Source organism: Carcharhinus amblyrhynchos, unplaced genomic scaffold, assembly GCF_965287045.1.
Source record: "Carcharhinus amblyrhynchos unplaced genomic scaffold, sCarAmb.v2.hapA scaffold_549, whole genome shotgun sequence".
Classification (NCBI taxonomy): Eukaryota; Metazoa; Chordata; class Chondrichthyes; order Carcharhiniformes; family Carcharhinidae; genus Carcharhinus; species Carcharhinus amblyrhynchos.
In genome coordinates this window covers 58,927-70,401 of record NW_027650289.1, presented here as the reverse complement: position 1 = coordinate 70,401, position 11,475 = coordinate 58,927, and the positions used below count along the sequence as shown (strand labels likewise).

Sequence of the window (11,475 nt, the reverse complement as noted above, 5' to 3'; positions counted from 1 at the left end):
AAGGGCTGGAGGGGGTTACAGAGATAGGGAGAGGTGTAGGGGCTGGAGGAGGTTACAGAGATAGGGAGGGAGTGTAGGGGCTGGAGGAGGTTACAGAGATAGGGAGGGAGTGTAGGGGCTGGAGGAAGTTAGGGAGATGTGCGTGTTCCTCAATATCTGTGGGAGTCAGTCCAAGGTTTAAAAGGGGCCCCTGCTTCACCCTAACTCCCATGGAACCTCTGCTTTGGGGAGGGTGCAAGGGGAGAGAGGAATGGCAGAGAGGAAGGAATGGATTAGGGAGACGCTGCTGTGCCAGACTCCGTAGTCACACAGCTCAACTTCCCTCTAATTTATACTCTCTTTCTGCCCAAACCATTTTTTTGAAGAGGTTACTAATGCAGTGGGCGGGGGGAATTTGTAATGGATGCAGTTAATAGGGACTTCCAGCCGACTTTTGATAAACTCCCTACATCAGAGAGTGTCAACCAACATTGAGGTTGGGTTGGAATGGAAGGCTAATGACTGACCTGCTTAGGAATCCGGTCAGGCAGAAGGAGAGAGAGAGCAATAGTAAAGGCCAGGTATTCTAATTGGCAGGATGTGGCGACCTTAGCTATTTGCTGTCCAGGGTCATCCAGGGCCACAGGTTTAGTCAGCCCTACATCCAAATTCGCCCAGGGCACAGATAGGTCTTTGTGTAGTGCTAATGTCTGCATCAGCAGGGAAAAAGTTGGAAATGGTTGAGAGCTTCATGTTTCACAGTGTCCAGATCACCAACAATCTGTCCTGGTGCCTTCATGCTGGCACTATAGTTAAGAAAGCCCCACCAACGCCTCTACTTTCTCAGAAATTTGGCAGGTCCGCTCTGACTCTCACCACCTTTCACAGGTGCACCACAGAAAAGATTAATCTTTCTTTATAAGTCTCCGGAAGCACAAGTCCTTTCACCAAAATCCCTTTATTTACAATTTGAACAGCAGTCCCCAAGGTGTATTAGTCAGCGGGCTACCTTTGGGGGTGCTAGAGGAACTGACAGTCCCTGTTAAATACAAGGAAGAGGCTCTGTCATAGGTCCATCAACTGACCCCTTGATCAGTTCATATTCCAATAGGCCAACCTCAGTGGCCTGGTTGAATTCATTTCAATTGGTGTTACAAGTTGGCTTACATTAACACCGCAATGAAGTTACTGTGAAAATCCCCGAGTTGCCACACTCCGGTGCCTGTTTGGGTACACTGAGGGGGAATTTAGCACCTAACCAGCACGTCGTTCGGACTGCAGGAGGGAACTGGAGCACCCGGAGGAAACCCATGCAGACATGGTGGAATCGTGCAGACGCTGCACAGATGGTGACCCAAGCTGGGAATTGAATCTGGTTCTCTAGCACTGTGAGGCAGCAGTGCTAACCCATCCTTTCCAATCCAAGGGTCATCCAGACTCGAAACGTTGGCTCTATTCTCTCCCCACACATTCAGTCAGACCCGCTCAGATTTTCCAGCATTTTCTGTTCTTGTCCCAATTCTGCCATGGATAGATTGGCTGCCAAGAAAAAAAGGGCTAGCATGAGCCTAAAGGGCCGAACGAGCCCAAGGTTGATGGGTGGGAAAGTAGAAAGCATGGGGGAAGAGTTGGTGCTGGAAAGGCAAGCCTAGCTTCAAAGGGAGGGCCGTGAAAGCGTTTGCGTCAAAGCAAGATGGCGGAGAAGGGCTAGCACGGGGAAGGGCTAAACGGCCTCCGAAGCGGCAGAGTGGCAGGTGGGGCCGGGGAGGAGGCGGGGCCACTGCTTGCCGGCTGCCTCGTCTTGATTGACATATGCCGGGTGGAGCTAACATGGGGCGGGACTCCCCAGCCTGATTGATAGGCGGTGGAGGGCGGTGATTGGCCCAGAGATGACGGTGGGCGATGCTCACTTGACGTGTGAGCGCGCTCCGACCGTCCTGATTGGTAGGCAGAGTTGGACGTTGATTGCAGGAACGGGGCGTAGCGCCGTGCGTTGATCTGATTGACGGGAAGGCGACAAAGGGGGCGGTGTGGGGGGGAGGGGCGCGTCAGTCGTGATTGACAGGGAGAGCGAAAGCAGCGATTGGTGGGGGTGCGGCGCATTGGCCTGACTGACACCGGGCGAACGCGGGTCGTCCTGATTGACAGGCGGAGAAGGGTGCGATGATTGGAGGAGAGGGCGAGGGCGGGAGCTGCGGGCCGTCACTCAGCGGCGCGCCCTACATAAGCGCTCTAATCAGGCGCCTGCGCCTCAGACGCTCGCGAGCCCAACGGTTCCCTTTTCCTTTCCTCCTCCAGCGGCGCCATCTTAGGAAGAACCGCAGCGACGATGGAACAGACGGTCCTGGCCTTGAACCGAAGCTCCAGCAGCGCTCTGATGCAGCTCCACACCCAACTTTACTGCTCGCAGGGCGGCCGGAGCCTTTGCGGCGGAGCGGCCCCTACCCCCCGCCTCTTGCCCGGAGCCGGCGACGGATCGCTGCCTCAGACGCCCGAAAATGGCGGCAGCCCCTCCGAGGAGCCCGACGTCCTCTTCCCTTCCCCCTCCTCCTCCTCCGACGCCAGCGGCGACCCTTTCTACCGCAGGACTTACGCGCTTGTCCGGAGTTTCATCCGGCACCACGCCCAGCAACAGACGGCGGCCGACGGCCCCAGTTGGTTCAGCGTTAGCGGCTGCTTCTCCTCGTTCCCGGACGACGACCGGCGGGCGGCCGAGACGTTACAGCGGATCGGGGACCGCCTCATCGAGAAGCACGGCACGGCCTTCGCTGGTAAGGGAGACACCGAGACGGAGACAGAGAGAAGGCTCTTGTGGGGTCCTAGTGCCCGTCTGGTTCCACTGACGGGCCTGGGCATGCGCGTTGGGAGCAATGTTGAGGGGAGTTGACGGCACTGGAAGCATTGCTTGTGGGGTGGTTGGGGTGGGGGGGGGGGTGGTGACAAGCTGGGCATGCGCATGGAGTATTGCTGGGGATGTGTTTGGGGGGGTCTGGGACAGGCTGGGCATGCGCACTGGGAGCATTGTGGGTGGGGGGGAGGGAGCATTGTTGGGGAGGGGGTTGATAGGCTGAGCGTGTGCATTGGGAGTATTGTGGGTGGGAGAGGTGGGGTATTGCTGCGGAGGGGGCTGACAGGCTGGGAATGTGCTCTGGGAGTATTGTTTGGCGGGGATGGGGTATGTGTGCCAGGAGCATTGCTGGGGAGGGGGCTGACACATGCTGAGCATGTGCATTGGGAGTATTGTAGGTGGGCATTGCTGGGGAGGGGGCTGACAGGCTGGAAATGTGCATTGGGAGTATTGCTTGCTGGGTGGATGGTTGGGGATGTCATAGGGGTCCTATTGCTCTTTCACTGAAAGACTTGAGGTGTCAAATAGCTGCTTTATGTATTGCAGGGGCTCTGGTGGAAATTCAACTCCCCTCTCCCCACCCCCAACCAACCAAATTGTTGGTCACTTCACTCCTTTTTCTTCCCACTCTCCCCCAAAAAGTTGGTCACTCCACCCCCCCCTCTCTTCTGACCCTCATTAGTGACGTCACTGCCCTCTCTCCCTGCTGGTTACTTCACTCCCCCTCATTCCCTTGCTCTCCTCTTCCCCCTCCCTCTGGTTACTTTTTATTAGTGCCACAAGTAAGCTTGCACTGACACTAATGAAGTTGCTGTGAAAACCCCCTTCTCTTTGCTTGCTTCACTTCCCCTCACACTCACCCCTTTCCCTCTGGTTGTGTCTGTCTCTCTGGTCACTTCACTCCCTCCTTCCACCCCCTTCACCTCTGGTCCCTCTTTCTTCACCTCTGATCACTTCATTTTCCCCCCCTTCTTTCCCTTTGGTCACCGTTTGCTCCTTGTCATTAGCCATTTCTCTCCTCATCTGGTTAGTTTCACTTTGTGGTGTTTGTAGTTTTAACTGCTAGTATTGCATCCATTGCTGGTTAATCTTCCTTTCCCTGTGTCTTTACCCCTCCCTCCCTCCCTCCCTCCCACCCTCCCTCGCCTTTTGTTTATTAGCTAAATGGTTTCCTGGTCAATGTCCCTGGTACAATATCTCTCTGCTTCAATGTTCCTCCTACACATAGTTTTGATAGATGGCTTGTAGAGTTGCCTGATTGGCCAGTGGTCTCCTGATTGCAGTTGGTATTTGTCTTTTGAATGTGTGGTGGTTCCTGCTGATATTTTGCCCCTGGAATTAATTGCTCCTGGAATTGACTGTTGGTTTGGCCAGAGTGTCCCATTTTTGTATTTGACCTTCTAGTATTTAGCTGTTGATTGTAGTTGCTGCCTCTCTTGGCTTTGGAGCTGTTTATTTTGATGTAAATTTGGGTCTGGAAATCTAGCTGGTAATTTCCAGTTGCAGTGGTGAGGGATGTTGAGGGAAGCTGCAGAGGGAATTTTACTGCCTTGTCAATAGGCAGCCAGGAGGGAATTGGTATGCTGACAAAACAACCTTTTTATAATTACTCCTCTTCCATTTGTCTTGTATTGGAAAAGTGTGACTGCTTTAAATATGTTCAGAAAATAAGCTGTTGTGAATACATGTCAGTCCTCTGAACACTTTTTTTTGTATTCCAGCTCGGTAACAGTTTGGTTTTTATTTGAAGTCTTTGTGAAATGATTCAGGTGGTGTCCTCTACCGTGGGCACTCCCTCCCCTTGGGGCCTGCAAGTTCCCCAGTGTCTTTAGACTTCAGTTTTGGAAGAGTTAAACCTCCCAGTTTCACACCCTTTCCTGATTCCACTGACTTGCTGTTTGGGTTTCTCTTGTGTGGGAGATGGGAAGAACAGAAACCCTACTGTTTGCCTTTTGAGCAGAAATGTACAGCATCAGCAAAGAAGAGCTGGTGTTAATATTCTGGGTTTCGTTCTGTTTTGGTTGAGTGTTTGTCTCCTATTGGAGAAGGTTGAAGCAGTAGTTTGGGGCAGTGGTGCATTTCATGGTTTAACTTATCAGTGGAAGGACATTGTCATAACGTAGGGGCAGTTGGGTGGGGATGTAGGGGTGGTGTTGCCATGGTAATTGTGGGTACTAGTGTGTCAAAATATACATGATGATTGGAGGGGGTGGGCTTGCTTTGAGACTGGCAGGGAGAGGGTGTAGTTAGCTTGCTGGTGGGTCACAGTCTGTGTGGTTTCAAGGGGCTGGGGGAGCTCAGTGATGTCAGAGTGTAAACAGTGGACTATACCACATGGAGCTCTGCACAATAATGCTTGTGTACTGTACTGGAAACCCCATTCCCCCACCCACCTGTGATAACAGCATCCTGCCAAACTAATATGCAAAGCAGTTTTTTGACAGTTGAGGTAGAGTCCCCCTTGAGTGAGCCCAGTGGTCTGCAGCTGAAATATTAATCCATCTCTGTGGGACCCCTGTTCTTTCTGATTATAACAATACCTCCAGGACTGTCAGCTGACTGCCTGTGATTGAACTGTCCTCTGGAGGCAAATGTGGCAGTGTTGTTGACCAAGGAACTTTAAAGGAAGCTTGAAATGGCTGCCTGGTGTGGTGGTGGAGAGAGAATTACTGCAATAGATTGGTGAGGACTGACATAGTTGATTGTGGATGGAGTGAATTGTACCCCCTCATTCTAGGATTTGGGATTCTCCCATTGTATTGGAGGAACTGTTGATTCATGGGGGCTAAGCAGCATCTTTCCTAAAATGTTTGTCTAATGCAGCCATCACCATTCTATCTTTGTAATCTCCCTCCTGTTCAGCCCCTACACCCCCTCAATTTCTGTAACTCCCTCCATCAGTTAGCCAAGAGGGGATGGAATGGGCATTGGCAGCAGTGTTCCTAACCAGGAGTAGGGGTGGGAGTGGAATGGCCATTAGGAGCAGTGTGACCAGCCAGGAGGACTGGAATGGGCATCACAATGGATTAGCTCTAACCCCCACTAGTTTCAACTAGAGAATTGGGAGGAAGTAAATAATTTTAAAGGCTGCTTGTCTTTCTGTTTCTATTTTACTTGAAGGGATTAACTGTGCTCACTCAAGAGGCTGGGTGTAAATAAAACTGGCAGTGAACAAACAAGAATAGTTTCTGACAAGTCTCACATGCCTTTTGATACAGTCAGGGCTGGTTTAAGTGTAATACTTGAGATTAGCTTTCCTGCAGACTCTGTGGTTTCATTGTTCTGTATGGGTGTGTTTTTATAAAGCACCTCTGGAATGTCTTTTTATAGTGTCAACAGGCCAACAGCAGACAATAACATACTGCCTGTGCTCTGTGACTCTGCATCTTGGCAGGGGGTCGGTGTACAGTTGAGCTTGAACCAAGGGTATTGGGTGGTTGACCTCCTGGTTGCATAGTCTTCCCCATGCAAATAAGCGTTCAAGGAAAAAGTAGTGTTCTTGTAGTTTTAATGTGGGGGGAGAACGAGTTCTTTGGCTTTCCTGGATGGTTGGAATTCGGAAGCAGGTCACAGTCTCATTTTACCCTTGATAGAACAGCAGTGATTAGATTGCCTAACATGTGATGAACATGATATGTAATGAGCAAAGTCCTTGAAACACCCAATAGGAGCAGGTCCTTCAAGTCTACTCCATGATTGTCATGGCTGATTGTCCAACTAAATAGCCCTGCCAGCCCATGAACTGTATCCAACTCCTTTGGTGCCACTTTGTGGTAGTGAATTCCACAGGCTCACTGCTCTGGATGAATGTGTCAGCTGCAGCCTGCTACCTAACCTGTTGTGCCTCTTGGGCGGGTGCACATCTGCTCCATGTTAGAGGAAGTCTAATTTGTTTACAGGTCTTATCTAATCTCCACTTGCTAACCCACCTTGCTCATTCAGCAAGGCAAATGAGCTTTCACATTTGAGCATTGTGCATACTGTACTCAGCAGCTGCATATTACTACCAGCCAGCCCTTGTACATCTGCACTGTTGGCAGAGGGGCATGTTTGATCTCTGGAGAGGTAAGCACAGTGGTAGTTATTGGTAACTTTAGGGGAGGAAGGTGGTAAAATATCATTCAGTCTTGCATTAAAGCTATGAATCATGTTAAAGGACAGTGGAAACAGATCAAAGTTCATGTGTTGTTACAATTATAAGAACTGGGAATCAGTGATTCAGCTCCAAGCTTGTTCCACCTCTGAATATAATCTTGACTGATCTCAGAATAAAGCTCTACAGTGCATTCAGCCTGCACTTGAAGTCCATCTAGGCCCTATCGCCATAGCCCCACATACTTACCCTGTTAATCTCTCAACACCAAGGGACAATATAGCATGGCCAGTCAACTTGCACATCTTTGGACTGTGGGAGGATACCCATGCAGACATGGAGAGAATGTCACAACTCCACACAGTGACCTGAGCTGGGAATCAAGCCCAGGTCCCTGGCGTTAGGCAGCAGTGCTTGCCACCGTGACTCCCCTTTTCTGCCTATCCAACTCTTAAATTTATTCCATATATCTTCAATTTGTGTCCCCCCAACCTGGTTAAAGACTCTGCATATGCACTGCCCCCTCAGCTCTAAGGACAACAATCCCAGCTTCCCCACATTAACTGAACCCCATCATTCCAGTTAAAACTATAATAAATCTCATCTACACCCTTGATGTCCTTCCTTAAAAACATGGTGCCCAGAATTTGGCCCACTTTAATAAATGTATAGCCACCTTATTTTGGTTTGAAGCCTCTGTCCTTCAGTTTGCAGTTAGTAACAACCTTGTGTCATTAACGCTGCCCCTCTCTCTGCCACAGGCATGGTAAACCGTCTAAACATTGCACAGAAGGATGACCTGGAGACCATACCACGGGTAGCTACTGAGATGTTCCGTGACGGCGAGATGAACTGGGGCCGAGTAGTGAGCTTCATTGCCTTTGGGGCAGTAATGGGCAACCATCTGAGGAAGAGTCGGCAGGAGGACTACATTGATGAGGTGGCTGCACAAGTCACAAAGTACCTGACACAGCAGAAGAGAGAGTGGCTAGAAACTCACAATGGCTGGGTAAGGATAACACCCACTCTTCATTCTGGTGGGCCCTCATTGACTCCCCCTCTACTGTCTCCCCACACCAGCTGTTTGAACCTAATGCTGGACACTTGATGGAAATGTTATTGAATGACCTTGGGCCTTCATCACTTGATGTGTGCACATGATTAAATTCCTGAGACACTATTCCTAAAAGGAGCACTGGATTCCTCCACTCCCATCTGATCTGGGCATGTGGGGTAATATCCACTGATTTACAAGACTTCATTCAGACACACAGGGCTCCATGTCTCAGTGGTTAGACAGCAAATCTGTAGATTCATGATGCTATTGCCCCTTCCTAGGTTGTCAGTACAGCCAGGCTTCTTGTTTGCTATGTCAGTGTCATCTGTTTGATGTCACTATCCCCTGGTTTTGGGCTAGGTAGAGGTGACTAGTTGACCACACTTTAAGCAATTCCCTGTGAATGAGTCTTTTGAGGTGCTATGTCATTTGTTCATTCTGCTTTGAACATGGATTAGCCTCTGTGGGGCCCTGTGTAAAGTGATTCATCACCAAGGTTGTATACGTCTGCCCTTAGCGATTGCGCAAGGAGCAGACAAGTTTTATTCCACAATGGTTGAGTTGATATCACTTGGCTGATTTGAGCCTGGCTCATTGTAAGCCAAGCAGCATGTCTGCTGCATTTTGCTTTGCAGTGGTAATTCAGTCACGTAGCGTGGTTGTTGCTATCTCTATTGGTTTTCTGAATGCTGTCTTTACTCCCCAACAGGATGGATTCACAAAATTCTTCCATGAGAACAATGTTGAGGAATCCGCAAAGAAAGCCTTGATGTGGATTGCAGGCTTTGGCATCGCAGGGGCAAGTATCATGCATCTTTTGAGGTGAATCCTGGTCCACCTGAAACACTGTACTGATTCCAGCTATGCTGTGTCCTCTACCCCGCTCCCCCCTCACTCACTCCCTCCCGCTCCTCACAAAGGTGGCGGCTGTGAAAAGTCACATGCAGTCAACTGTTTTTCTGTTTGGGAGCAGCCTTGGAGACTACTGGTGGGCTGGCAAACGAGGGGGGAGCAGGACTGACGGGACCGGCCCTGTCTGGGAGCAGGCCCTCCACTTGCGTTGGAACAGGAGTGTGGCCACATTTCAGCGTCCTCTGGCAGCTGAAGTTGGGAACTGTGAAATCAACTCTGGCATGCGTACTGTGTGTGTATGCACAGAGCCCCAAGACTTTGCTTTTAAGGACTCCAGTGGAATTTTCTAACCTGTGAACAGTGTTGGAAGTCTCAAGTCATTGAACCAGATCCAGTGCTGCATTGCCTCACTCATGACTTGTGCTCATCTGCGTCAGTCCGCTCTTGAACTGGGACAGGACCCACTTGGGAATTGTGTATCATCATGATCTGCTCTCGAGCCCTTTTTCTCCTCTTCTCTCCCTCCCCTTTTATTCCGAATGCAGTAGATTGTTGGGAAGGGGGATGTTTATAGAGTGGGAGGAAGTGAAGAAAAAGATGAGAATTGACTCAGAGGTGGGGGGGTGGGGGGGGTGGGGTTATACAATGAGGTGATGGTGCACCTAACCTAGTTGGGCAATGTTGCCTATTTAATTCTAGCCTGAATAAATATTTTCCTTCATGTAATATATATTTACTTTTGCTGAACAATGTATTTGATTTTAATTTTTTATTAACATTGGTCAGTAATGCTGCAGGAAGCTTGTTGGTGGGACTGTTTTCCTCCAACATCTAGTTTCTGCACCTGGCTTTCCACTTGCGGCTCCCATGTCAGCCTTCAAGGGCAGGGATGGCAGTTAGGAGGGGGCAGGAGGGAGGTGAATGTGGGGGTGGTAGTAGGAAAACAGTATCTGCTCTGTTGTTCTGAAGCTAAGTCACATGAGTGGTATCTGGCCTGTGTTCTGAAGCTGCAAGTTATATATCTGCACCCCCTGAAATCTTTGATCCATAGGGTGGATAAGAAGGGGAGAGGGTGCAATGTATTTGTCTTGTTAGGTGTCTTTTAACCTCCAATACTGGACATTGGAACACATTTAAGTATACTCAGTGTCTTGATAACCATCCTCTCACCTTGTGTTGTAGCTTTTAATAATCTCAAATCCACCACCAATTGCCCACCCTTAAGTTTTTAACTCCTGTTTCTTTTTAATCATTCCTGATTTCTGTCTTGATTTAATTTGTCTTTCTAAGGCTCTCCTGGGGGTGGGGGGGCACAGAGGGGGTGCTGGTAATCTGTAAACTGGGCTGCCCTTGTCCCCCCCCCTACTGTGGCCTGATGTTGGGGAGGGTATAGGGGAATGGGAGATAATTAGCATCTCTTGAAGGGCTGACTGTTGGGATTAGGAAGGAATTGTAGCCTCTGGAGGATGCTGACCAAGATTAACAAAGTTACACACACTTTCTATCCTTGCCTCTGACATGCTCCCACATTACTGGGTGTGGCAGTCTGTTCTTTGTACTATATATCTTTTTATTTAAATAAATGAAAATCAGAAAACCCTTTGACACTCTAAATTGTACCTGCAGTTTATAATCTGACTAACAAGGAGATCAAGGTGAAAATAATAGCAGTTTTTAGTCTGCTGCTCAAGGAGTTGGGTCTTGAGGCTGGCTTGAAGCACAGCAAGATCCTACCACAATGGCCCTGATTGGTTAACTACCTGCTTTCCCCATCCAGCTCCCCAGAAGTTTACATGTTTAAGTGAAGGTTGCATTACTTGCCATGCTGGATATGCTCAGCACTGTGGAGCCGTAAGATCAGTGGCCACTGCCAGTTGACACACCACTCACTGTTGGGAAATGGCAGCTCGATATTATAAATTAAATATTTTTGAAAGAAAATAAACAGTTTCTTGTCGTTTGTTGTGTGTGCTTGCACTTAGTGCCATAGCAGTTTTCACCTCACCCCTCTTTCCCCCATCATTTGCAGACACTCCTTTTTCCTCTTAGAAGAAAAGAGCTCCATGCTTGGGTCTTTTCTGACTGTTGCATCTTAGTTATTGGTCTACTCCAAGATGTCCCATTTGTTTGAGTCAAGATCATGGTTATGTCGCTGCAGCTGATCTTTGAAAAGAAATTAACATTTTATTTATTAGTCACCAGCTGGCTTACACTCACTGCAATGAAGTTACTGTGAAAATCCCTCAGTTGCCACACTTTAGGTACACTGTGCTAGATTCTCCCTCAACCCACTGAATCAGCACATCTTTCTCACTGAGAGGAAACCCATACACATGTTGTAGGGGAGGGGGGGGATGTGCAAACTCAACAAAGACTGACCTGAGCTGGGAATTGAACCCAAGCTCCTGGCTGCGTGAGGCAGCAGTGCTAACCACTGTACCGCCAAGAATGCTTTCAGCAAAAGAGAATGGAGAAGTCGCAGTGTGTTATCAGGTCATAACACAGTGAAAGGTTTTGAGCAGGTGGCTAGAGTGAGTGTCTCCATGTGGAGAAGAATGAAATTCAGCACTCAATAGAAGACTCTAACACATGCAATGGGGGAGAACTGTCTTCCACTGAGTAAGAAGCCTCTCAACCCTTGGTTAA

General features: G+C 49.1%; 1 protein-coding gene across 1 annotated transcript; it reads left to right on the top strand.

Moving 5' to 3' along the window:
- Nucleotides 1-2,214: 2,214 nt before the first annotated feature.
- On the top strand, nt 2,215-10,774 carry LOC145339587 (induced myeloid leukemia cell differentiation protein Mcl-1-like). Its single transcript, XM_080184083.1, has 3 exons — nt 2,215-2,750; nt 7,682-7,929; nt 8,687-10,774. The coding sequence occupies exons 1-3, from the start codon at nt 2,309-2,311 to the stop codon at nt 8,801-8,803; spliced, it is 807 nt and encodes a 268-aa protein (XP_080040209.1). The 5' UTR covers nt 2,215-2,308; the 3' UTR covers nt 8,804-10,774.
- Nucleotides 10,775-11,475: the final 701 nt, after the last annotated feature.

What these genes read in the sequence shown, in the direction of transcription:
- LOC145339587 (XM_080184083.1), top strand. Translation starts at nt 2,309, where the DNA reads ATGGAACAGACGGTCCTGGCCTTGAACCGAAGCTCCAGCAGCGCTCTG. An exon ending in GCACGGCACGGCCTTCGCTG is followed by an intron (nt 2,751 to 7,681) that starts GTAAGGGAGACA and finishes TCTCTGCCACAG; the next exon opens with GCATGGTAAACCGTCTAAAC. An exon ending in TAGAAACTCACAATGGCTGG is followed by an intron (nt 7,930 to 8,686) that starts GTAAGGATAACA and finishes ACTCCCCAACAG; the next exon opens with GATGGATTCACAAAATTCTT.